The sequence below is a fragment of the Balaenoptera physalus genome (genome assembly GCF_965194825.1).
Source record: "Balaenoptera physalus genome assembly, chromosome: 19".
Taxonomy (NCBI): Eukaryota; Metazoa; Chordata; class Mammalia; order Artiodactyla; family Balaenopteridae; genus Balaenoptera; species Balaenoptera physalus.
In genome coordinates this window covers 54,040,136-54,066,980 of record NC_138900.1, presented here as the reverse complement: position 1 = coordinate 54,066,980, position 26,845 = coordinate 54,040,136, and the positions used below count along the sequence as shown (strand labels likewise).

The following is a 26,845-nucleotide window of genomic DNA, read 5'->3' as shown; positions in this document are numbered from 1 at the left end:
ATTCAGATACTGGAGACATGGTCATGAACAAAATAAACTCCTAGCCCTCCAGGAACTTATATTCTCAGGATGGGGTGGGGCTAGAAGAGAAACAAAAGCAAATAGACATGTCCGATGTCAGGAAGACACAGTGGTCTAAGAAAAATAAAACCCAGTAAAGTGACAGAGAGTGATAGACAGGGGATGGTCAGAAAGGGGCCTGACCATCAGAACCAAGACCTGAGGGAACTGAGGAAGTGAATCATATGGAAATCTGGAGGAATAATGTATCACACTGAGGGAATAGCAAGTGCAAAGGTCCTGTAGTGGACATGCCACTGACACATTCCATCAGTGAGGCTGGGGGAGCAGGAGGGGACCGGGCCAGATCAATGGAAGAGAATCAGATTGTTATCACTGTAACATGAAAAAGTCAAGCACTCTTGTTGTTCCAACATTACAGACAAAGAAACTGAGGGTAAGTAATACGCACAGTGTCTCAAACGTTTTCTAGACAGAGCGGGGAATCAAACCCAGCCGCTCAATCTTTAGAACATGTGCCCTTAATTGCTCCCTTAGAATGTCTTGTCAAGAAGCTGTAGGTAACTAGAACAGATCAATAAGACTCCAGCCCGCCAAAGTTACCCAAAGCCCCAGCGATTCCACGCCTAAAATTGTAGGGGATTTTCAAGGACTTGAACAAAGATTTAGCTACTTTTTTATAATAGCAAAATAACCGGAAACAATACCTTTTCCCTAATAAGAAGGAACTGGTGAATAAAGAAGTTACGATACATGCATGTAAAGAGTGTCTCATGCATGGCCATTTTAAAAGACGTGGAAGAATATGCAATGACATGGAAAGATGGTCGAACTATGTCATTGAAACGAAGCCATATGCACAGTAGGATCCCATTTTTGTAATAAATAAATAATGTGTGAATATATGCATAGGCAAAAGGCTGGAAGGAATTAAATCAAAATGTTGATAAATCGCTAACGCAGGGGGTAGGATTGTGGGTGGTTCTTCTTTTTGTTTAGCAGCATTCACTACGATGAATATAAGTTATTTTTGCTCAGAAAAAGTTTACACGTACACAAACACACAGAAAGCTGGCCAGAAAGCTTCCTGGGCTGGCGGCCACTGGGTGGCACCAACCTGGGCTCCTCTAACCCCCACCTCACTCCCTGAGGTGTGCAGAAAGCAAGGATCTGCCAGGTCCCCATCAGAATCACGTTCAGGTTGGAGACCCTCATCATGCAGCAGCTCCCTGGCCTGAGCTGGAAAATTCGGGGGCATACTGACAGCCTCACCTCACTCCTCAACAAAGCCTTCAGTATCCAAAGCTGGGGGAGGGCTCCAAGCCCAAGGGCGGACAGTGGCGGCAGCACACAGGTCAGGGTGCTGGAGCGGCAGGGTAATTGACACTTCACTTGTCAAAAAATCCGGTGCTATTTTTAAAATCATTCCACCGCATAGTTTCACAAAGGATTCCAGGAGTCCTGCTCAGTCCACCCAGTGCTTTAGGAAGGCAAATGAACCGATTAATGATTTAGTAGTAATCACCCAGAACTTCAGAGGAGATGTATCACCCCAGCCCCACCGCAGGGATTCGTTTGCTACTCTTCTTTCTGGAGATGGAGGGGAGTTAAGCCAACCAGAACTTTCTCACCTGCACTGTGTTTGCTTTCACCCTGGAAGACACCTGGAGCCATTCATTTACCAGGCCCTGACTTCAGTGAACAGTTCAGCATAGAGGCTTCAGAGCCAGGCGGCCGGCCCTGCCACTCACCAGCATGTTACCTTGGGCGGGCTGCTTAACCTCTCTGTACCTCAGGTTCTTTGTTTATAAAAATGAGGATATGACAGAGCACCGAGCGTCCAGGGCTGTTGTCTTTAGTCTAAAGCCAGCAAACTATGGCCCCCAGACTAAATACAGCCCACCTCCTGCTTCTTTAAATAAAGTTTTATTGGAACACAGCCAGGCACATTCATTCACAGAATGTCTATGGGTGTTGTCGAACTAGGATGGCAGAGGTGAGTGGCTATGACAGACGATAAGGCCCAGAGTCTAAAATATGTATTAAATATTTATTATCTGGTTCTTTTATTGCCGACCCCAGCTTAGGTTAGAGTCTCCCAGAAGTGGAACAAGGATTTGGGGACAGTGATTTATCAAGGAAATGATGCCAGGAGGAACCAGTAAGGGGGTGAAGGGAGCAGGATGGGGAAAGGGAGGAGGCCAAGCCAGGGCATGACGTCAGGTAAAGCCTCAGCCTGGGGACTTCCCTGGTGGTCCAGCGGTAAAGAATCTGCCTTCCAATGCAGGGGATGAAGGTTCGATCCCTGGTCAGGGAACTAAGATCCCACATGCCTCGGGGCAAATAAGCCCACGTGCCACAACTACTGAACTCGCGCACCTCAAGGAGAAAGCCCGTGTGCCACAAACTACAGAGCTCATGCATTCTGGAGCCCATGCCACAACTAGAGAGAGAAAACCCACATGCCACAACTAGAGAGAAGTCTGCGCACTGCAACGAAAGACCCCGCATGCCGCAACTAAGACCTGAAGCAGGCAAAATAAATAAATAAATAAATATCTTTAAATAAATAAATAAAATTATTAAAGCCTCAGCCTGACTTGACCCCACACTAGCAGTTCCCTTGCAGGTGAAGTGGTTCAGGCGGTCCCTGAGGAAGAGAGCAGGTGTGAGCTACTAGAAGCAAAGCCCACAGAAGCTATCCCAGGCACAGGGCACTGTGTCAAGCACTTTGGGTACATTATAACGTTGACTCCTCGCCGCAGTGATAGGAGGTGGGAAGTACGTGATGCCCACATCACAGCTGAGAGTTAGAGGAGGTAATCCATGTGGGATGCTCAGCCCATCACCCACCACAGAGGAAGAGGTATTACTGTATCCTGGGTCTGGTCTTGTGCTGAATTCTGGGGCCGCAGAGACAAATAAAACAAGTCTAGGATCCACGTGACTGGTCATGGGGCATCTAGCACGTAACTTGCACCAGAGCCCTACTTAGCGCTCCTATCAGGGAGGTCGGAGGAGGTGATGCTGGGAAGGAGTCTCGAAGGAGACATAGCAGTTGCCAGGTGGGGGAATGAGCTTTCCAACACAGAATACAACATATGCAAGGGCTTGGCCCCAGGGAACAACACACACTCTGGCAACTGCAAGGAGTTTGGTGGGGGTGGATGAAGGCCGCGTGGGGGGCGGTGGGAGATGAGACCGGGGGCATGGAGGCCACACAGGAAGCAGATCTTGGATGATGGAGAGTCCATGCAGATTTCAAATGGGGAGTTCTGTGGTTCGGCTGGAGTGTTAGTTTTCTGGGGCTGCCATAACAAAACATCACAGACTGCATGGCTTACACAAGAGAAACTTATTTTCTCATAGTTCTGGAAGCCAGAAGTCCAAGATCCAGGTGTCGGCAGGGTTGGTTTCATTCTGACCTCTCTGTGGCTTGTAGGTGGCCGCCTTCTTGCTATGTCCTCACGTGGTCTTTCCTCTGAGCACCCCTGGTGTGTGGGTGTGTGTGTGTGTGTGTGTGTGTGTGTGTCTCTCTCTCTCTCTTTCTGGTGTCTCTTCTTAGAAAGACACCAGTCAGATTGGATTAGAGCCCACCCTAAGGGCCTCATTTTAACTTAATTACCTCTTTAAAGGTCCTATCCCCAAATACAGTCACAGTCTGAGGTATTGAGGTTAGGACTTCAACATATGAATGGGGGACGGGGTGGGGATGGGGGAGACACAGTTCAGCCCATACCAGCAGGCATTTCAGAAAGCTCTCCCTGGTTCTGGTAGAGAGGGCAGCCTGGAGAAACCAAAGGCAGCAGGCTGGATGAAACCCATTGTAGCTCTCCAGCCACTTAGGGCCTGAAGTCAGGATGGCTGAGTCCGCAGTCTGGGGGATGGCTGAGCAGCGGTGGCCAAGCTGCACTCGTTCTGCCCTCCAGCTGCGACTGACCTTCAGTTCCAGGTAGCAGAGAGAAGAGGAGGACAAAGGTATGCTTCTGCATAAAGGCAAGCAGCTGGTACCCAGAGCATCAGAGCCCGCAGAGCAAGTGCCAAGGCCAACACAGGCACAAAGCCAGCTGTCACCTGTCCCCTGGCCACACCACGGGGGCTTGACCTCCTGGGCAGCAGCTGGAGGGATGTGGTGCCCCCATTGTCCTGACTTGTTCACATACTCCATGTCCTCCCAGCACTATCTGGTCATCAAAGAAGCCTTGTACCATCCGGGTTGAGAGTTCACATCAGGAAGCATCACACGTTCTCTAACCCGCCCTCGGAAGTCCCGGGGGCCACTAAGGGGGACTCACACTGCTCATTCCCAGGTGAGTCCTTCCCAAGGGAGCTACTGATCTATTATATCCTTAGGGCCAGGGCTCTACAGCTTCCTTTGTGATTAAACATTTTTCTCTCTTTATGTCTCTCTCTCTCTCTCTCTCTCTCTCTCTCTCTCTCTCACACACACACACACACACACACACACACACACACACACACACACACACACACACACACACGATCCACAGTTCCTAAAATTCCACCACTCAAAGACTTATTCCTTCAGTTCAATCTCCTGGGAGAGGGAGGGCACAATACATTAAGTCACCAACACCTTAGGGTGAATTTATTAGTCAGATTCTTCCCTCTGCCTTAGCCAGGTGTTAAGAAAGTACCAAGCATTTGAAGGGGAGGGTTATTAAAAAGAGATGGAATTGTGGAGGAAAAGCAAATGTAAGCGGGGAGAAGCAACGTTCCTTCTACCCAGTCTTGGTCAGCCTGATGCTCTGAGTCAGAAGTCAGCCAACTTTTTTTAGAAGGGTCAGACAGTAAACATTTTTGGCTTTTCTGGCCATAGAGTCTCTGTTGCAATCCCTGGACTCTGCCATCGTAGCACGAGGGCAGCCGTAGACACCAAGTAAATGAATAGGCGGGGCTGTGTCCCACTAAAACCTTACTTACAGACACTGAAATTTATCATTTTCATAAAATATTCTTCTTCTAATTTTTTCCCAACCACTTACAATGTAAAAACCATGCTTAGTTTGCAGGCTATGCAAACATACGCGGTGGCTGGATTTTGCCTGAGAGCCGTAGCTCGCAGCTCCCTGTCCTTCATGAGACAGAATTTGCACCTTTCCCATCTTGTCAAACCGTCCTCTCCTCAAGGACAAGCCCTTGGTCATTCTTTGCTGCTCGCCATCCTTACCTCCCCTCTCCAGCCATCAAGAAAAAAAAGCGGCTCCTTGTTCTGTGTGCTCTGTCCATGATCCCTGGGGATCTGCTTTCAAATGTGGAGGAGAAGACAGGGTGACAAATGGGCTGGCATGCAGGCAAGCCACCAGCCGCAGGCTGCTGCAGAACAGTGGCTTCGGATTCATGCCAGCTGACTGAGGGTGGGTTCCATCTGCCTACCCCTCCCCAGCCCACATGTGATGTATCAGGCCCCGAGGGTTCCATCTGTCACACTTCTGGGCCACTCTTTATAGGCACCTCTCCCAAATTACCAAAGGTACTTTTTATTATTATTATTATTATCATTATTATGACATCTGACTTTAGACGAACCATCCCCATTAATAAAACAACACTCACTTCGTACTGGGTACTCGGTCTGTGCAGGTGCCATATAAACCTTCTGTGGCTAATATTCCCTGAATGTGCCAGGCTCTGTTGTAAGTGCTTTGCATGTACTTGGGGCTCTCAGGAACCCACGGCTTCAGTACCAGCGTTATTTTCATCTTATGGATGAGAAAACTGAGCCGAGAGGGGTTAACAACACACCCAAGACACACAGCTGGTCGGTTCTATCTGACTCTAAAGCCAGGTTCTCTGTCACCGGCTCCCCCAGCCCTCTCTATCTCACAGCCACACTCCAATATGGTATCATGATCCCAATTCCTCAGATGTAGAAACAGAACCCCTGAGAAGTTAACGTCTTGGTCCAAGTTAATGTAGCTAACAAATGGCGGTGCTAGAACCCTTTGTTAGAACCACTGACATGCTGGAAATATCCTGCCCTCTTGTGAAAACACAACATTTCTAGATAGTGTCAGAAACCAGAGTCCTAGACTGAGAGTGGGGCTCAATTCCAACAAGTGGTAAGAGAGGAACCTTAGCCTGAGAGCGTGTCTTAGGTCTGATGTAAAAGCAGAGCCCACGACAGGGATTCTGCGCAGGTGAGTTATTGAGGTGAGGGCACCCAGGAGGAACCCTGAGGAGCCAGGGGAGAAGGTACAGGTTCAGCTGAAGTCTGGCCTCAGCCTGATCTCTGGGGAGCTCTGGAGCATGAATGGGCCACAGAGTCCTCTCGCCCTGAGGCAAGGGGCCAGGCTGAGATACGCCGTATCCGTCAGTCATTGGCTATGGGTTGTCCCACGGTGGGGTAGGGGAGCATCTCTGGGCAAGGCGGCAATCCTCCAGAGAACGGTGCAGCTTTGAGCCCTAGCAGTCAACCCTCACAGCAGCCGGTGGGCACAGTACCATCGTTTGAAGGGTCCTCAGCAGGGCGCAACTGGCATCTACTATGGGCAAGTGACCCTGTAGGCGCAGACCTCACTATCTGTCTCTGTGACTCCTGGAAAACCACATTCCCTCCCCTCCCCTCCCCTTTCTCCCCCTGTTCCTCTCTTGCTTTTGGACCTCCTCCTTTGTCACCCTCCAGCACTGGCTGGGCTGGGCTTGGCCCGGGCTTCTGGCTCCTGTATCAGACCATCAGCAATCACAGCCAGAGCTGAAGGTTCCAGGAAGCGCCCCAGTGTGGCTCCTTCCGGCCTGGGCCTGCTCCTTGCCCACCGCCCAGCCCCATCCTGTGTTCTGCCTGTGAGGGGATCCCCACTGACGTGATGGGGAAAGCAGGGCAGGGAAGCAGCTATGAGCCAAGCCTGGGAATTAATGAATGAGGGAGAGGACGAGAGCCAGACAGCTCCTTCTCGCCAGACGGTGCTTCAGCCGCCAGCAGGGCAAGCAGCTGCCCTCCTGCGGGTGACCCTCGGGGGCCCGTTGCCTGGCACTTGATTGCCAGGAGTTGAGCTGGCCAGGTCCATGCAAGGGCTCATTTCTAGAGCTTTCAGAGGGTCGTAATTCTCTAAGTAGAAATATCCTCTTCCTCTCTGCTGCCCTTCATTCATTCATTCATTCATTCACTTAGCAATTATTCATTGAGCACATATGGGCCACAAACTGTGCTGAGAGCCAGGAAAAAGTGATGAACAAAATAGACAAGGTCCCTACCTCCATTCTAGTGGGGGTGACAGAGAAGAACTGAGCATGGTGGGGTCACAAATCACTCAGATAGATGCACAAGGAAGATACAGTTTCTTGGTCCTGTCTTCCTCAAATGCCTCTACCCTGCCGGGCAGTAGGGGGGCCGGAATGGGGGAACACACTTTAAAATTGCCAATTTATGGGAATTCCCTGGCGGTCCAGTGGTTAGGACTTCACTTTCCAATGCAGGGGGTGTGGGTTCGATCCCTGCTCGGGGAGCTAAAATCCTACATGCTTCGCAGCCAAAAAACCAAAACATAAAACAGAAGCAATATGGTACCAAATTCAATAAAGACTTAAAAAAAAAAAATTGCCATTTTATGGTACCACCATGCTGTTTTGCTCAGAAGGGCACTTTTGGAGAATCTGGTTTCCTTTAGAGAAATGTTCAGTCTTTTCCATCCTCTCCTCACCTCCTTCTCCAGGGTGGTGTCTGAGCGTGAGGGAGGGCAGTGATAACCGGATAACTAACGGTGGGGGGATGGAGGTCACTTGGAGGAACACTGGGTCCTCCCTGCTGGCCGCTGCTCTGGAGTGGCTGGCCTGGTCTCTCGCTGGCTGGACTGCTGCGATGCACCTGTCCTGTCTGGGGCATAGCAGCTGCTCCTGGGGTCCCACTCCATCCCCTTCCCTAACCAGGGCTCCCACCTCACAGCTGCTGCAGGTGTTGGCTGCTACCTGTCACACCTGCACCCTTCTCCAGGGATTGCCCTTGACGGAAGGAAGGTGGCCACCTCCCCTGGAGATGGACCCTGGCCAACGCCTACCTCTCCGGGGTCACCATCCCACCACACACCCCACCCACCCTATGCTCCAATCCCACTACTCTTCTTACAGTTCCTCCACCACGGAGCATGGGGTTCAAATCCCAGGAATGCTCCCCTCCTCCTTTCTCCCGGTTAATTCCCTCTCAGAATGACCTCCCTTAAACACTAGATATTTACGGGACTCTTGTTAAAAACTGTTTTCCCTTCTATGTTCCATTATGTGGTTTGATCACTATCTGTCTCCCCCACTCGACTTTAAACTCCTGAAGGGAGGGACTATTTCTGTTTTTCTAACCAGTGACTCCCTAAGGCCTACTACAGTGCCTGGCACAAAGCCGATGGTTATTAAATATTTTTCTGAGGGCATGAATAATTCAGTTTTAAACGAGCTTATGAATGAATGGAATGCAACCCTGACCTCTGAGCACCTCACTCCAACATCCCTGCTACACCCTGGAAAATCCTGGAAGTGGGACACTGCTCCTCTAGGGACACTTTACCTATCCTTGGTGAAAGGATACAAATTCTCAGCCACCAGGAAGTCCCATTCTGGCAGGAAATGGAGCAGGTTTGTTTGCAAATCAAGCCCAGGGCTCCCTGCCAGGCCCCCACGCAGAGGCCAAGCCAGCCTCACACAGAGGCCCTGCAGGTTTGGATTCATTTGCAGTTATATTTCCCTCTGCCGGCCTTGCCTGAGCCTTATCTTACTCGATCTCCTTCACCCCGGTCCTTTAGTGATCTTCTCTAACCTTCTGGAGAGAGGAATTATCAGTTCCCAGCTCAGCTCAGAGAAGATGAAGAGACTCTTGTAGATTCATAAAGCAAATTGGTAGACATAGAATCCAGTTATTCTGAGATCCCACCCAGTGATAAAAAGAATAAAAGCAGCCAATATCTATCTACTCTGTGCCAGACACTATGCAGAGTAATTTACATGCATCATTTTACTGAATCATTACAGTTCTTCTGCGTAGGTTCTATTAGTAGTGTTCCTGTTTCATAGGAGAAGAAACTGAGGCTTTAAGAGGTTAGAGAGAGACTAAAATTCATTCTACTTGGCCAGGAATCAGCAAACTATGTCCCAGGCCAAATCTGGCCCAGTGCATGTTTTTGTAAATAAAGTTTTATTGAAACAGAGCCATGTTTGTTTACATATTGTCCTTGGCTGCTTTTGTGCTACAATGGCAGAGTTGAGTAGCTGAGACTGACACTCTGGCCTGAAAAGCTAAAAAAATTTACTATATGGTCCTTTACAAAAAAAAAGTTTGCCAACCCCTGTTCTAGATGACACCCCCTTCCCCAGCTCTTTTGCATTTGGACTCACTGGTCAGAGTGCTTTTTACCCAGGTTTACAGCAAACATGTCCCACTGCCTATTTGAGTTTTCCACGTTGAGCACCCAAGACTAAAGGTGTTCATTAATGCCACTGTGCCCACAACTCCCTCTAAGGGAAACAGCCACTTCTCTGCACTGCCCCCCGCTCCGCTCCCCTCACCCCCTTCTGACTGGATCCACAGCTGGGCGGCAACTTATGATTTGAATGGCCTGACATAAAGAGATGAACTAGACCGATCAGATCCTTCTCTTGGGATTTGGGAAAGGGAAACAAACAGAGGGGAAACGGAAGCTGTGACTCTTGAGGACAAGTCAAGGCCAGGTGGCGATGATAGGCAAGGAAAGGCAAAGTCGTGAGGACAGGTGCTGTGGGAGAGAAGAAACTGGACAAACTGTGCAGATGGAGACAGAATCTGAGCAGGAGTGGCTTGCTGCCCTAAGAAAAAAGGAAAGAGAGGAGCCTGGTCCCTGAAGGTTTCCCAAGTCCAGGTCTCATGAGAACAACTGTCCTCTTCTTGGATTATTAGTTAGGACTTTTTGGTTACAAATGAAAGAAAATCTAATATAAATGGGCTTAAACACCAATGGTTATATATCAACTCATATAACTGAAAAGTCCAAGGTACTTCAGGCTCAGCTTGATCCAGCAGCTCAAATGATGTTACATGTGACCCAATTTCTTGCAGTCTCTCTGTCTTGCCTTTTGTGATTGGACTGCATCCTCAGTCTCCACCCTGTGCCCTTCTCCATCTTGGGCCACTCTAGACTCTCACTCATGGTGTCAAGGTGGCTGCAGCAATTCCAGACCTCACAGCTGCATACCAGTCTGTTCGCCGCAGAGAGGGCATCCCTTCCAGCAGCTCCTTCCCACTCTGGGATGCGATCTCTTACTTCCTATCCTTGACTGCACTTTGGCCGGGGAGTGGGCTGCACTGACTCAATGAGACCCCTAGCATCTGCCTTCAGTTTCCTCACCTATAATAACAACATTTGAGTGCTTCATATGTTCCAGGCCCTACATCACTCTTTACATGCTTTCCAACTCTTAATGCTCATAAAGGTCATATGAGGAAGTTACTAGATCTTACCAACGAGGAAAGGAAAGCTCAGAGAGGTTGGAAGCTTTGCCAAGGGTCACACAGCCATCACATGGCAGAACTGCTGATTAGCAGCAAAACCAAGAGCTAAAAGGGGCCTGTGGGATCCTGAAGCCTGAGCTCTCAGCCTCTTCTGAGTCCCTACCTATTGGGGGAGGGTGTCACTCAACAGCCCCCAGTTACTGTCATTCCACCTCCTATTGCTATCCTGGTGACCCAAATCCTTTGCTCAGAGGGGAGTATTTTGTCCACAGATTCTCAGGCTTCAGACTGAGTTTATTCAGAAGTCCTGCTCCCACCTCTGGGTTCCTCTGGACTCTATTCTCCCTCCACCTGATTCGTTTCCATGGAAACTGCTGGGCTCCTGCATCCTTTTCATCCTTCTTTCTGGGAAGCAAGGCCAGCTCTCCGGCACCCCAGTAACCAGGCCTAACCATTTTAAAGACCAAAGAGGCAATACCTGGAAGAAATATTTCCAGGCAGAGGGAGGAACCAAGCAGGTTTTCTGATTTTTTCTTTGATGTTCTCCAAAATAACACCAGGTGCTCTGAGCGGCTCTGCCAATTACCTCAGCCCAGTGGATACCGGCTAGCAAGTTGTTTGTCATCTGTTCTCCTGCATCTCACCACCTCACAGTCAGCAGGCTTCCCTCCCTTCTTGGGGGAGCAAGTCTGGGGTCTGAGGCAGAGGGCAAGTCTTCCTGCCAATCCTTGGTACTGGATTGCAGCCCTCATGATGCAGCTGGTGGCGCGGGGGTGCAAAAGGAAGGATGGCACCCAGTCTGCCCCTTCTGGGGAAGGAGGAACCAGCCATCAGCTGAACTCCTAGGCATCTCAGAAACAGCAGACGTGGTGTCATCCCTTGCCACTAGGAGGCTCCCTGCAGTTCCAGTGGTCAGGACATGGGAAGAACTTTGTACATATTGTCCAGGGCCTTAGCGCCTGGTCCACAAGGACTCCATAGACCAGAGGAGCCAAAATGTTCCCTATCTCCCACCCCTGGTCTTGGGTGTTCATCTCTCTGAGCTTTGGTTTCCTTATCTTCAAAATAGGCCCAATTCTCGCACTGATAGGCTAGTTGTGAGGACCTAACCAAGCAAGACACAGTAAAAGCCCTCTTTTTAAAGTCAACTAAAGGTATCCTTGTGGTCATCATCATTGCTGTCGTCGTTATAAACATGTGGGGAGATCCTGGAGGAGTCGCAGAACCTCAGACATCCAAAAATAATTACAAAGGTCTCAATTCATTGACACATAAACATAAAAGGATTTTGTTTCTATAGTCACTGCTTTCAAATATGCTCACTGAAACTCTTTCCCATTCCTGAGCGATTTCTGGATCCATGTTTTTCTTCTCACATTCAGGTATTTAAACTTGGTCAGGTCCAGCTTAAAACTCCAGTTTTTTCTCCTATTCAAAGCTCTCCTCCTCCCCCCGCTACAGACTAGAGTCTTGGCTTGGGGCTGAGCATGGAGAGGAGGGGTGGGCTGGCTCTGAGACATCTCCTCCTTCGGTGGGCAGGGGCCGGGGCAGGGAGGAGATCTTCTTACCTATCTGGTCACCTTGGGTTGTGGGAACTGCAGCTGGTCTCTGGGGAGTTCGAGGGCACCTTGCACGGTAGAATGAAGGCTTTCTTGGAGCCATTTTCAGGTCCACCCTGGCCTCCTTCAACACCAAGGATCAACCAGCAGTATCTAGCTTTTGCTCCTTCTTTCAACTCTGTGCACCTTCCCAGAAGCCACAGCAACCTCCAAGGAAGGGCTGCAGAGAACAGGAACGGGGTGCGATTGCCCCCACCTTCCTTCTAGGCCCAGGACAGGACAGCCTGGGCCTTCAGACAGCTCTAAGTCAGACACAAGGCCCAGTTCTGTCTTCACAAGGGGCCCAGACTCCAGAATTCTGCTCCGGGAGCAGGCGGGCCTGCCAGTGTCCCCTTACAGCAGGCACCCCCCATGACCTGGCGAGGTCTTCTGGAGCCTCCCCAGCAAAGTGTGGCTTCAGAGGGGCCACACACGCTGCACTCCCCAAAGACTAAGCTCCCCCCTCTCCCCCATGCAGCTTCTCCTTTCATAGCCCATGGCCTTGGTTGGAAGTAGAGGACAGCCCAGCAGACAGGAGGTACCTAGCTCCTGGGGAGAAGTTTAACAAGTGGGATACTAAGCCCCTTTTGTGCTACTCTTTCAGAACAACAAGAAAATTCCTAACATTCTATATTAATAACAATATCCACCTTTTAATTAAACACTTACAGCTGCCAGGATTCTTGCTAACTAACTCCTCGACTACATTATTTTTGGTCCTTACACTGACTTTGTGCCACCAGTATTATTATTACCTGTATTTTTACTAAGGTTCAAAGAGGTTAAATAGCTTGGCCAAGGTCTCAAAGTAGGTTTTGTACCCGCATCTCTCCAACCGCAGAGCAATCCTAAACATGACTGCTAAATAATCCTAAACATGACTGCTTCTGCAGGACTCAGCTTGGGAACAAAGGGATCTGCTTGGGCTCTGCAGCCTTCCTTGGGCCTGTATCTGGGAGTCAGGGATGCGTCTCCCAGAAAGAGACTCCAAGCATGCATCTAAAATGAACGATGCAGGGCTATCCCGATGCAGGCTTTGGAGACCACTGTGGTCACCCTGCTGTCATACTCAGGACCTCTCCTAGTCAAGCCAACATCTTCCCCCATCTCAGCAGCTCGGGAAAGTAGGAAGCATGAGCTCCACTCTCTCTTCCTCGCCAGGAAAACCAAAGCAGCAAGGGGGTTACTGGTTTGGGTCTTTAGAGAGCCAGAAATGAGATCCCTCACCCCAGATCTGGGCCAGGGGAGGGCGCAGGAAGTGAGCCAGAAGAGCCCAGATGACAGTGTCAGAGCTGGAAGGGGCTGAGCCTGACCCCAGAAGGGCTGGCAGCACACTGGTTAACAGCCTGTGTTTAGCCTTTCCCCTTGGCCTCACTCTGGGGTTAGCCCCTCTAGAAACTACTAGTTACCTCAGGGGAGGGATGCTGGCCAAGGAATTTCTTGCCACACCAACCACTGCTGCTCTTTCTCCACAAAGGGCAGCCGGAGCATGAGCTCATTTAATCCTCGGAACAATTCTAAGAGGCAAATACCCACATTCGCATTTTGTAGAAGAGAACAATTGAAGCACAGATAGGTTATGTAATTTGCCCAAGGTCACACAGCTTACTCTGGGATTCAAATCCAAGCAGCCTGATTCTAGAGTGCCTGTTCTTAACCACTGAGCAATCCTGCCTCTCTAGACCCAGCGGTTTTGGTGAATTCCTCAGCCCTGGACCCTTCGCCAGCAGCATGGGGGAGGGGGATGCATACAGGCCTGGAAAGCTAGCTTCTTAATGACACCTCCTCTCTCCTAGTCTGTTCCTGCAAGGAACTCTAAACACTTTTGCTCTGGGCAGAAAAAAAACAAGTGGTTTTGGAACCTTCACTCTGTATTGCCTCTTTTGGGCTCACTATGGGCTCGTCCTTCCCCCTAAGAAACAACCTACCCCCTCTGTCTCCTCCTGGTTTTCCTCTCTCCCCTGGTGACCTCCTTTTCATTCTCACCTCCTTGCCTTTGCTCTCCTTTTGGAAGGCAGTTCAGCTAACATTCATTAGCACATGATAATGAGCATCAATTCATTTCTCAGTCACTCAGCAGGAGAGGGGAGAAAGTGGGGACAAAGCTGCCACTCTGGGGGTAACGGTCCACAAGGCCAGGACAGGCCCCCAGGCTCAGGCCCCCAGGGAGAATGGGGAGGGAGCCTAGCCCCCAGCTGGGGAGTCCTGTCTATATTCTCGGGCTGTACCCTCAGCAGCTGCTTCTGTCTTTTCTGAGACCAGCGCAGAATATTCCTAGGTCAGTGTGAGACCTTCTCTGCCCACCAGCCTAAGCAAATTCACACGACGTCTATGGGTGGGCGTGGCTAAGACCTGGTAGAGGAGGATATAGTTCTGCAGCTCTCCGAACGAGTGTCTCAAAGCCCCCAGAGCCTGACCAGGGTGCGGCAGGCACCAGAGGGTGGAGGGAGGTACCCAGACGAGGGCAATCAGTGGAAGCCCCTCCTCCACTCCCATCTGGATCCCTCCTGGGGGTCGCTGACTCCAGCCACCCCCAGTAAAGCCTAGAGAACCCTCGGCTTCTCCGCAAGTCTGGGCCCCATTAAGGAGCTATGAGAGCGAGGAAACAGAGCCAGGCTGGGCAAGTCATTTGGTCCTTTTAAGTCTCAAGTCCCCTCATCGGAAAAGTGGTCCCTGGTCTTCCTGCTGTGAAAGGGTCAGAGGAGAGGAGGCATGAGAAAGTCCTAGAGAACTCCGAAGTCCCGGTGCTAAAGACTTGTCAAACTTTTATTATTATTACTACTGGTGGTGTTGCTGTTACTACTGTTAGTATTATTGCCGCTGCCAGTGATGATACGTGGTGGCTGCACTCCAGATGATCAGAGAGAGGGAGAAGGAAGGCAAGGGCAGCCTCTCTCCCCTTTGCACCCGAGAGCCTCTGTTTCCCTGGCCAGGCGAGGAGTGGTCTCAGCACAGACGGGCGCCCCCACCCCGCGAACCCCTGCGGAGCCCCGGGTCGGCCGCCGCCCCGCTGAGACCCAAGCCGATTCTCTGAGCGCGCGCGCCCCCTGCTGCCGGCAGGGCGCGGGCGCAGCCTCCGGATTGTATATAAAGGCAGCGTGGCGCGCGAGACCTGGCCGAGTGCGGGAGAGGAGCCGGCGCGCAGCGAGAGCACAGTGCTGCCTGAGGTCTCCGAGCGGCTCGCCATGGCTGGGCCGCAGCAGCAGCAGCCCCCTTACCTGCACCTGGCCGAGCTGACGGCGTCCCAGTTCCTGGAGATCTGGAAGCACTTTGACGCAGACGGTCAGTAAAGCTCCCAACTTGTGTGCCCGCTCGCCCCCAGGGGACCTGCGGTGGAGGAAAGAGGGCAAGGAAGTTGCGGGCAGGGGTAAGACTGCCCCAGGGGGTGTTTTGGGTGCAGAGCCTGCTGAGGTCGGGGTCTCGAGTTTGGGAGACACCTGGTTGCCCTGGTGACAACCGCCCGTAAGTTTTCTTCCCTGACAGAGACGACAGAGCCCACCGGCTTTTGCAGCCTCATTCTGGGCAAGTTTGGGCTTTCCCAGAGGGGAGGCCTGGGCTGGCAAGGCTCCCCATGACTCCCCCTGCCGTCTTATCTTCCCCGCCTTTCTCTTCAAGGTAACATCCTGCCTTCAGCTGCGGCAGCCACAGGTCTCAGACGCCCACTCATTTCTTCCCTCAAGTTCCCCTTTTGTTGAATACCAGGTTAGCCCCGTGGGGTCCTGGGGCTGGGGCAAGCTGGGGGGTCCTGAAGGGACACTCTTGGCCTCCCCAGCCTGTTTGGTGGGAGGAGTGGAGAGGGCATCCAGCAGTGAGCATCCCCTAGGCTTCTTCTGCCCACGTTCCATCCCTCACGGGCATTCAGGTCCCACTCACAGGGTGTGGTGGGAGGCAAGCTTGGGGTGCCAGCCTTGACATGTTCCCTCATGGTGATAATCCTGGGTGCTTTGGGTGACTCCTTCCTTCTCTGGATCGGGGGAGGCACAATCTTAAATGCCTCAGTGACCCACCCTCTGCTCTGTGTGGTCTTGACATTTACTCACCCAAAAATCGAGGGCTGGACTGAACGACATTTGGAAGTTGGCTCTAAGGACTGGGATTCCAAGGGTCTGTGATGGCCTGACTCAGGCATAAAGGGAGCCCCCCCCCCCTTTTAGAGGTTTCTGATATCACTAGAGACTTTTTCTCCACCACTCCAAAAAATTAAGTGATCTGATTTCCTTCTCAGAGGTCCTGGCTGGGGTGGGCATCCGAAACGTTCTGGCATCTCAGACCACTGGCAGGGTGGTGGCCCAGGGTGTATATCCTGGGATTGAGAGCGAGGGGCATGGGAACCAGAGGGAGGACCAGGTGGAGGCTCCCTCCATTCTTCTCCCTTCCCTTCCCCACCTCGGCAGGGCGGGCATAAAGGTGGCTAAACAGAGGCCCTCGGCCCAGAGTGCTGTGGAGAGGCAGGGGTTAATGGGTATGATAACCAATGAAGTTTTGTTCCCTTGGAGCAAACTGAGAATCTGGGGGTGCAGAGGACTGGGCATGTGACACCTGGATTAGGACGGTGATCTGCCTATGAATTACTAAAGGAGGTGGGTAGATTGTTAAATCTGTAAAATGGGGCTAAGGAGGGGCTGTATTTCCAATCCCTGGCTGGTACCATAAAACTCCCTTGGGGGAAAGGGCTATAAGAAGATTGCAGCCTTTCTGTATTCTAGGTGACACGCGCACTCCCTAAGGCTTCTCCTGCCAGTTTATCTGCACCAGAGACTTGCATGATTCAAGGAAAGTTACCAAGTGGCCAAGGTTATACCACAGGCCTCCTGCCAGATGAGTCAGCTATAAACAGAGGACTCCACAGTTCTATTCTCCCCCAGTTCTCACGGGGCCAACCAAGAGCGCTCTTGATAATCATGCAAATCCTCACATTTGTCTGAGACTTTGTACTTTTCAAAACACAATCGCACCTTGGGTCCTGCACAGTGAGGCTGTGGGCAGACCACGATTCTCCTTGTGCAGATGAGGGAACACACACAAAGTGTGACTTCTCTGAGGTCATGTAGCGAGGTGATGGCGGCACTGGTTCCTGGCCAGCGCTTAATTCCCCAACTCTGGTTTCTGGACACCTGCTTTCCCTCCTGATCCAGCCTCGGAGGTGATGGGCAGTCCCTTTAATACTACAGAGGGGTCCTATGGCTGGAGCATAGCTAAGCTAGCATGAGGCCAAAGAGTCTTTAAAGACCCCCAAAACCATCGTACCTCTGGTTCAATGTGAAAGGGGAGCTAGATTGCTTCTTGGTTCCTTGTCCCCGTCGGCATCCCATTGCCCGCTCTGGTCACCACTTCAGGGAAGTCCCAAGGAGGGACCATGGACCTAACAGAGAAGGAAAGCAAAAAAGGATTAAAATACCAGAGATGGCGCAGAAGGCGATTTAGGAAAATGAGGCTATAGCCAAATTGAAATTCGACTAAAGGACCCAGAATTAAGCTGTGGGTCACCTTGCTCTGGACCTTCCCTACCTGTCCCCTCCTGAACTCCCATGGCTGCCAGGGAGCTTCTCCCTCACCCCTGAGGTCCTCCCTGCCCTGGCTGGGCCTCCTCTTACTAACCCTGGCTTCTGTTTTTATCTTGGGGTTTTTTCCCGACTCTAAGAGTCCCCCTGCCGCTCACAGAGTTAAAGAGCTCCGGGAGGACTCTCCACAGCTCACCAGGTCCCTGGGGTGAGCCCTCTGGAGCCCAATTAGTCCCAGCCACCAAGGAGGGGGAGCACCGACCCACCCCACCCCTCCTGGACTCTAGTAAACGGAGACTAGGAGTCCGTAGAGAAGGTGGATTCCGAGGAGAGTGGGGATGAGGCAGGGATCTGACCCTCCTAACTCAGCCCATTTCTAATGAGGAGGAAAAGCCGTCATCCTGGTGACTTTGCCCAAAGAATTAGATTATCTTCAAAATGATCATCAGCCTTGCAGTGGAGAAAGGAAGGAGCAGGTGTCTGAAGAGGGGGAAACTGGGACTCAAAGAGGCAACGTTCTTTTCACAAGATCACGCAGCAAAGTGAGAGGGTAGGGGGACCCAGGAATCCTCTCCTAGTCCCCCCCACTCCTCCTCAGTGGTCAGCCAAGGTCATGCACTTGGAAGGGTTCAGGTGTCATCTTTCAAAAGCAGAGGAAGGGAAGACGGCAGCCGAGTGCACCCTGTGAGCCAGGTTGGGGCTGGAGCTCTTCGACATAACATCCCCATGCTCTGAGTGACCCTTACATGCCCTACATGACTGAGTCCACCATTCTGTTGTTTCCTGGTCACTTCTCGGTCAGAAACGTTCTCACTCTGCAAGATCCAGGCTTCAGAGGGATGCCCAGCTCAGAGCTCACACTGGCCTCTCTTTGTGGTCCTGACCACACGGCCACCAGGCTCCTATTCTGCTGACAATCAGTACAAGGTCCGTGAGGAGCCAAGTTTTGCCCTCGGCCTTTGCTACCCTTTGGAAGCAATTGCAAGTGTAGGGATATTTTCTCTCCCAGAGGCCAGCAGACATTCACAGGACAAGGACAATGCAGGCAATCCCACTCACTCCAAGAATCAACCTACGTGGATATGCTTGTACATATACATAAAGTTATATGAACAAGGGGGCCTAGTATCAAGTTCTTTGGGATACTGAAATTTTAAGACTGTGCTTCCCTAGGGAACAGAAAAATAAATCCTGCTAATCTCTACAGTGGAATATTATGCAACCAATGGGATTGAGATGGGGCTTTTGTACTGACATGGAAAAGTGTCCAAGATGTATTATGGAGATTTTTTTAAATTATGGCAGGACACTATTAATAGTATGAGCCCATTTTTACTATTAATGAAACAAGTATGCTGGAAAATATTTGAAAGACAATAATAATAGTGGTCCTCTCTACAGAGTAGATGATGTAAAATTAAAAGGTATTTTCTTTAACTTTATAAGTAAATTTCCGTAGTGTTTTACAAGAGCATGTGTTTCTTGTGTAATCAGCAAAACAATAAATATTCAGGAAGAAAATAATTTTATGGGCAACCCCCCCCAAAAGAAATCCATATATATCTCCAGGTGTGGGAATCTGCCCAGAGTTTTCTAGGCCTTTGTCTGCCTCCAGATGGCCCTAGTGACGCAGGAGGTTCTCAAAGCCTTGCACAGGGACTGAGCCTTGTTCCATATGGGTGTGGCCCTGAGGACTTTGAAAATGAACGACAGGAAGGACCACCAAGAACTGAGGAAGGCCCTGTGCAGTCTCCCCTCCTCTCTCCTCCTACACCCAGTAGTAGTAACGGAAGCATCCTCCAAACCCATCCCCCATGGGGGACACTGGCCAGACAGAGAGTGCTCAGGCAGGCTCTCAGTCACTGAGGAGCTTGTGTCCCTGGTAAGGGAAGCAGAAGAAAGCTGAACAACAGCGCCCCTCAGAGGTGGAGAGAGGCCCGGGCAGCTTTCACTGGAATTCTAAATGAAGAAGTCTTTTGGAATACTGAAAAGAAGACCTCTATGTATAAAATAGATAACTAATGAGAACCTACGGTAGAGCACAGGGAACTCTACGCAATGCTCTGTGGTGACCTAAATGGGAAGGAAATCTAAAAGAGAGGGGATATATGTATACATACAGCTGATTCACTTTGCTGCACAGCAGAAACTAACACAACAATAAAAATTAATAATAATAAAAGACCTGCCCCCAAAGGGTTACAGAATATCCAGTATATATTAAGCATTTACACAAATCCTACAGCTGTTACTATGCAATACAACTGTGCTGTTCATAAGATAATTACAGGATTTATAAAAATGATTGCTTCTTGGAGCATTAAAGGCAAAGGGGTCTGGTGCTGGGAGGGAGCCAAAGTTGTCTGAGGGCAGCTTTCTTTTAACCCTGTCGGCATTTCTCTGTGGGGTCCGTGTGTCCCGTTTAGGCCTGATGTCAGGATTTGGGGTTCTTTGGGAGCAGCCTCCTGCCCCACCTGGGGTAAAGCCCTAGGAATAAGTCCCCCATCCCACCTCTGCTTTCACCCCCAAATTCCCCACTTGTTTTGCCAACAGTGCCCTTCGGTGTGGATGTCCGCGGCATGCCCGCCGGACATCCTCTGTGAGGCCCTCATGCCCCATGGCCCAGCCAGCCGATGGGGGAGGCAGCTGTGTCTGAGAAGAGCTGGGGCTCCCCAGGGAGGCAGCTGCGGGGACGTTTTCACAAACAGGACACTTCAGCCTCGCCTCGCCTCGCATGGGCGGCCACCAGCGATCCCGCGTCCCTGCCCTACTCGCCTTGTTTATTCCCCTTTGACTTAAGTAGTTTCACTACCTGAGCCCCTGGGGGAGGTTTCCAGGGCTAAGGAGACCCCTCAGGGAAATCCCTCCCAATACCCAGGGAGCCAGAATTAATAGAGCAGGCGTGAGGCTCTTCAAGAACTGAGCCTCTCCAGCTCTGGACCTGGTGGCTGTCCTGGAGGATTGCATCAGATCCCGCCTTTGCCCCGCAGGTCCCAGCTGGGGCCTCTGGCTTTGGCCCTCTCCCCCTCCTCTCTGGCTCTCGGCTGCCTCCCCTCCTCTCTCGCCCAATCTGCCCCATCCTTCTGGCCTCCTCCACACAGGGAATTGGCCCAGCATTAGGCTGCCAGATGTCCACAGGTTCAGGGGACCCCGCCCAGTTCCAGAGCCTCTGTTCCAGAAGCAGCTCTGCCCAGAAACACAGATTTAAAGTCAAGTGTCTAAACATTCATCCAGTAGCTGTTTGCACTGGGTTTTTCCCCCCAGGAGCCTCTGGGAGACGTGTGTGTGTGTGTGTGTGTGTGTGTGTGTGTGTGTGTGTGTGTGTGTGTGTGTGTGTGTGTGTGTGTGCGTGCGTGTGCGTGTGTGCGTGCGTGCGTGTGCGTGTGTGCGTGCGTGTGCGCGCGTGCGCGTGCCTGTGCCTGTGTGTGTGACTGACAGAGAGAAACCAAAACAAAATAAGAGATATGGACAGAGGTCGTCCCTGGGGTGAATAGGAGGAAAACAGGATGTTAGCTGTGGTTCAGTTTCTTTCCTCTCAAAGTCCTCTCTAACACAGGGTCGGTAACACCCGTCTGCTTACCTGGCAGCGTCCCGAAGACCAGCTGGGGCAGGGAGGGGAGAGCTCTTTGTAAATGGTGAGCACCACGCAAAGTAATATTTACATTGGAGCAGAGCCTGAGGAAGTCAATTTCTTGCCGCAAAGGGTGGCGTTTGTCCCAGAGGAACTCAGGCTGGAGGGTAGAGGGCTATTTGCCCTTCCATAAATTTGAACTCCGGACAGCCAGCCAGGAGGCCTGGCTTCATGAACGCTTTCTTGTGCAGGTAACGAGGAGTCTAAAACTGCATAACTCCCCTCCTTGATTTCCTTAAACTCCGCAACACAGAATAATACAGATTGGTGAGCACCACGCCCTAGGCCCGTGCTTCTCGAACTTAAGCGCGCAGGAGACTGGTTCAAGCGCAGATTTCTCGGCCTCACTCCTAACAATTCTGATTCAGTTGGTCTGGGGTTGGTCTGAGAATTTGCATTTATAACAAGCTCCCAGGTGATACTGACACTGTCAGGCCGCAACCACTCTTTGAATAGTGCTGGTCTAGGCCCTTCTTGTCAAAAGAGGTGCCATCACTTGTCAAAATGAGACCCCAGTCTACCATCTCGGGCTTCACACCAGCCCCCCACCTCAACCTTGAATGTGAAGCCAAAGGCGCTGTCTCTCTAGGGAGAAGATGCTCACATTCAAAAGCAGTGGTTCTGCTTTGAAATGTTCATGCTCCTATGTTGTTAAAATCCAGATTCTGGTCAGCAGGTCTGGGGTGGGGCCTGGGATTCTGCATTTCTAACAAGCTCCCAGGTAATTCCAATGTTCCTGTTCCACAGACCACACTTTGAATGACAAGCCCTCATACTTCAGACCCACCAAATTAAAATCTCCATTTTAATACGCTCCCCAGGTAATTCTTGCATACCTTAAAATTTGAGACAGGTCGCACTAAAGCAGTCCTTAATCCTGACTGCACATCAGAATCATCTGGCGAGCTTTGAAAACATGCCCAGGAGGCACCCTCACCCCATCAATTAAATCAGGAGCTCTGTGGGTAAGGCCCAGGCAGTGGTGCACTTTGAAAAGCTTCCCAGGTGATTCTAATACATAGCCTGGGCTGAGAATCAGGACTCTGAGGCTGCAGTCATGCTGGAACTCTTTGGGCTGAAGGGTTTACAGCCATGGATTGGTTCAGAAGACCTTAAGAGCAGAGTATAAAAATGATGCTTTCCATTTATGTGAGATTTTACATTTTGCAGAATGCTTTCACAGCCTTATCTTGTATGGCTGTCACAATGGTTCTATAAAGTAAAAAAAAGCATAAATAGTTTTGAGCATAAATAGTTATACCCATTTTAGAGATCAAGAAACAGGTTCAGAGAGATTGACTTGCTCAACATCGCATGGACAGTCACAGAGCTGGTGGTAGACTTACGACCCTTAATCGGGTTCCTCTTACCTGTTCAACTCTCAGAAAATCTGTACGCACAAATCTCAGTGAGAAACAAGCCCCTCTCCACTGTGAGGCAGGGCATTCTTTGGTCAAGGTTTTCCAAGTGTCTGTGGTCAGATTAATTGTAAAGAAGTGTTGTCTCACTTCAAAATTTGGGGAAACTGAGGCACCATGGTGGTGAAGAATGGTAGCAAGCCCAGAATAAGGAAGGATGCAGGGTCTCCGGCTCCTCCCATCCCCCTCCCTAATATTCACAGGTTGCAGTTTGATATGGGGAAGTTAGGAGTGATGGTTGCTATGGTAACCACATCCTTATCAATGCCCATCCACATGAGATTTGCACGGTGGCCAGTCACCCCACCCCCCTATAAGACGGTCATAGAAAAAGCAAACCACTTGCCCAGTGCTGAAATCCTCCCTGGAAGGAGGTAGGCCAACCTGTCCTCTACTCCCACCTCGTATAATAGGTGCCTCCCGCGTGATGGTTAGGGAGTTGCTCTGAGGGAAGCCAAAGTAGCGAAGGCCTTTTCCCCCAGTGCTTGAGGATGCCCCGTCTGGGCCCTGCAGCCCCTGCCTGCCTATCTAATCTCTGCTCCTCACCCTCTCCCTTCAACTGGTAGATTCCTGCTATTCTTGTCTGGCTGCCTCACCCCCGTAGACCATTAAATGCTCTTGGGGAACAGGCCCATATCTAAACTTGGCTATAGTTCCCACAACGTTGAACTGTTGTTCAGTTCCAAAAAATAAAGGCTTGTGGAATTGAACAACATTTCTGTCCCTCTGCACAGAGCAAGGTGGTACTGTAATTCTCAGCGTGGCAAGAGGGGTTTCTTTCCACAGGGGCACTGGCCCCCACTCCCTGCCTTTGCTAGTAGCTGGGGCTTCTCAGCGAGGCCTTCCCTGCCGACCGTATGCAAGTAGCCCTCATAGATACTTCAGCCGCCTCCTAATACGCTCACAAAACAGACTCGTACTCACTGACTCAGGTGTCCACCCAGCCCTGGCCCGGGCCCAGCTCTGAGGCCTCTGGTACTTCGAACCCCAGCGCATGCTCACAATGTGAGCTCCACCCCTGCCCCCCGCCCCCGGCCCCTCCAACCCCAGCCCCTGCTCCTGGACCCAGAGCTGAGCTCAGCTTCCTGCCTGAGAAATGGAAGAATAGCCAGATCACGGCAGGGAGCGACCAGCGAGAGAAAGAGTACTCGTTCCTCCAACTCAGTGGCATTGTCAACTGGACCACTGCCCTTTTGTCTAGAAAGCCCTTCCTCCCTCCCTCCCTCCCTCCCCTCCTCAGTCCCCCTGCTGCAGCTGTCCAGCTCTCCCAGGAAGCTTTCAGAACATCCTAGAAGAAAGATGACCACTCTAGCCTAGGGGAAAAAAGGGAACTCAAGTCTCATCTCTCCCCACCATGCCCCCCCGCCCTGCAATTACAATCATATCTTTTCCCTGCAGATAAAAATACTTAATTTATCTCACATGATTCCTCCATACACTATGTATTGTGGCATCTTCCCCACTAGAGAGCGCCACTAGGATTATTCATTCCAAATTTAAATTCTCAGGGGACACTAGTGGGGTAGGCTAGGAAGAACACACACCCCGACTCCCACATCGCCCTCCAGCCTCCCAAAGCCCCCACCAAGGCCAGGCTAAATACTTCTTTTTGATTCTCTTTGTTTAGTTTGTAACGCCATTTGCCCTGAAGCAAGCTACCATCTCCCTTTCCTGTGCAAGTTGAATATTCTCTATGGGAACCTTGCTCAACTGCTTTAGATCAGATTTGGAACTTGACTTGGTCAGTGGTTTCCAAACCTTGCTATATATATGGAAATTACCTGGGAGCTTTTTTTAAAAATCACGATGCTTAGTTCATACCCCAAACCAATTACATCAGAATGTCTGGGGATGGGAGCCAGACGTCCATATGTTTTTTTAAGATTCTAGGAGATTCCCATTCACAGCAGTCTAGGGAGCACTGCCTTAGACCTGTCTGATTTCCCACCCACAAATGATTCCTCCCCATCACAGACAGACCAGGGAGCTTGGCCATGGACTCAGCTCGCCCTGGTCCCTGGTCTCTAGGTCTTTTGGGTTCAGTGGTGAAGAACCTAAAGGACTTCTTACTACATACGTGATCTTGCAAGTCAGGCCTTGACCTTGGGACCCGGTCCTGATAACGGCACTTTTCACCCAAATTCATTCCCATTTTTTATACAAGTTCTGGTAATTGCACTCAAACAATAGTAACATTTACACTGCACCCATAACGGACTGAGTGACGGGCTTTACATACAAAAATCCCATTTAATTACCCATTTTACAGATGACATGGGTTAAATAACTTTCCCAAAGCCATACAGCTCGTAAGTACAGCAGAACCAGGATTTGAATCTACCTCCACAGACCTCAGAGCCCCCTCTCTTCATTACTGTGGAGTGGGTTGCCTCCCATATGCTTGATCCCTGTGACCACCTCTCAGGTGCCCCCATCCCTGCTTTTCTCTTGCCACTCTTCCCTTCTGCATTAGTTTCCTGGAGCTGCCGTGACAAAGTACGACAAACTGGGTGGCTTAAAACAACAGCAATTGATTCTCTCACAGTTCTGGAGGCTAGAGTCCAAAATCAAGGTGTTGGCAGGGCTGGTTCCAGGTTCTGAGGGGTAATGTGTTCCATGTCCCTCTCCTGGCCTCTGGTAGTTGCTAGCAATTCACAGTGCTCCTTAGCTTGGAGATGCATCACTCCAATCTCTGCCTCTGTCTTCATGTGGCCTTCTTCCCTGTGTATCTTTGTGTCTTCACTTGGCCTTCTTCTAAGACACCAGTCATTGGATTTAGGGCCCACCCTAATCTAGTATGACCTCATCTTAACTAATTACATATGCAAAGACCCTATTTCCAAATAAGGTCACATCCTGAGTTCCAGGTGGACATGGATTCTGGGGGGACACTCTTTTTTTTTATTAGAAAGTCTACTTTATTATTATTATTTTTTTGGCTGCACCGAGCGGCTTGCGGAATCTTAGTTCCCCGACCAGGGATTGAACCCGTGCCCCCTGCAGTGGAAGTACGGAGTCTGAACCGCTGGACCACAAGGGAAGTCCCTGGGGGGACACTCTTCAACTCAGTACACACTCCTACCCCAAAGACCCAAGTTCTGCCTCTGACCTCATTCGCCCTAGTGACCAGGGCTTGCCACCTGCTGACAAATCTCGAGGCTGATGACCTGTTGTCCCCTGCCAGATCTCCAGCTCCTGCTGCTTGCCCAGCTGGCTATGGACAGACAGCTCCCAGGTCCTGCTCCCTCTGCCAGCATGGCCCACACGCTGGTCCCTCCCAGTCTCTGACTACTGAACGTATATCCCAAAGGCAACGCCGTTATTAATCTTGGGTCTCTATGGTTGCAAATGGCCAGAGGGCAGGACCCACATCCCTAACAGTCCAGGGCTGGCCCAGACACCTGCTTGACCAGTGAGGAGAACAAGTTCCCAGTGAAGCCCCCCACTTCCCCACCCCACCCATCCACCATAAGTTTTACTACTTAGCTCTGAGGTTCATTGCTTTTTTTCTTTGCTATCTTTGCAGGAAATGGGTATATTGAAGGTAAAGAGCTAGAAAACTTCTTCCAAGAACTGGAGAAGGCAAGAAAAGGCTCTGGCATGGTAAGCCCAGACCCCTCTCCCATTGTTTGGAATTTTCCGTCATCCTGACCATGGCTTTGAGGATTGTCTGTCCTAGGTCATACATTCCATCAGCAGCCTGACATCTCTGGTCTTGACCCTTAGAGTTTTTCTTTTATCTGGAAGGATTTTAAGAATTGAAATACTCCCTTAAAAGAGTACCTTACCTCACTATCTCTGGGTGTCTGGGATTGAGGGGTGTTCATGGGTACCAGGGCTTGATAAACTCCCCAAAACTGCAAAACTTTGTGTCTGCATCTGTGTGTATAAAAAGTATTTTTTCCTAGGGAAGAGTCCATAGCCTACCTAATATGCTCAGAGGGGTCATGACTCAAGATTGGATGCCTAGAGGGTTTCAAGTGCCTTTATCCAAGACTGGAGTTTCTCAGCCTCGGCACTGATGACATTTGGGGTAGACAGCTCTTCGTCATGGGGGGGCTGTCCGTGGCACTGCAGGATGATTAGCAGTATCCCTGGCCTCTACCCATGAGATGCTAGTAGCACCCCTCCATGTTGTGACAATCAAAAATGTCTCTGGACATTACTAAATGTCCCCTGCAGGGGATGCAGAATCGTCCCCACTAGAGAACCACTGTTCTAGACCAACCAAGGTTGGAACCTCGGCA

The 26,845-nt window shown here is 50.7% G+C and overlaps 1 protein-coding gene and 1 long non-coding RNA gene across 2 annotated transcripts in view; both read left to right on the top strand.

The window, feature by feature from the left end:
- The window catches only part of LOC309649354, a 460,714-nt gene that overhangs the window by 403,305 nt on the left and 30,564 nt on the right, over positions 1-26,845 (top strand). The window lies entirely within an intron of this gene.
- The window catches only part of CALB2 (calbindin 2), a 28,547-nt gene continuing 16,851 nt past the window's right edge, over positions 15,150-26,845 (top strand). Inside the window, exons 1-2 of the mRNA XM_082439221.1 lie at positions 15,150-15,330; positions 26,125-26,201. Of these exons, the coding sequence (XP_082295347.1) occupies positions 15,234-15,330; positions 26,125-26,201 (174 nt within the window). The 5' untranslated portion in view covers positions 15,150-15,233. The remainder of the gene's footprint in view (positions 15,331-26,124; positions 26,202-26,845) is intronic.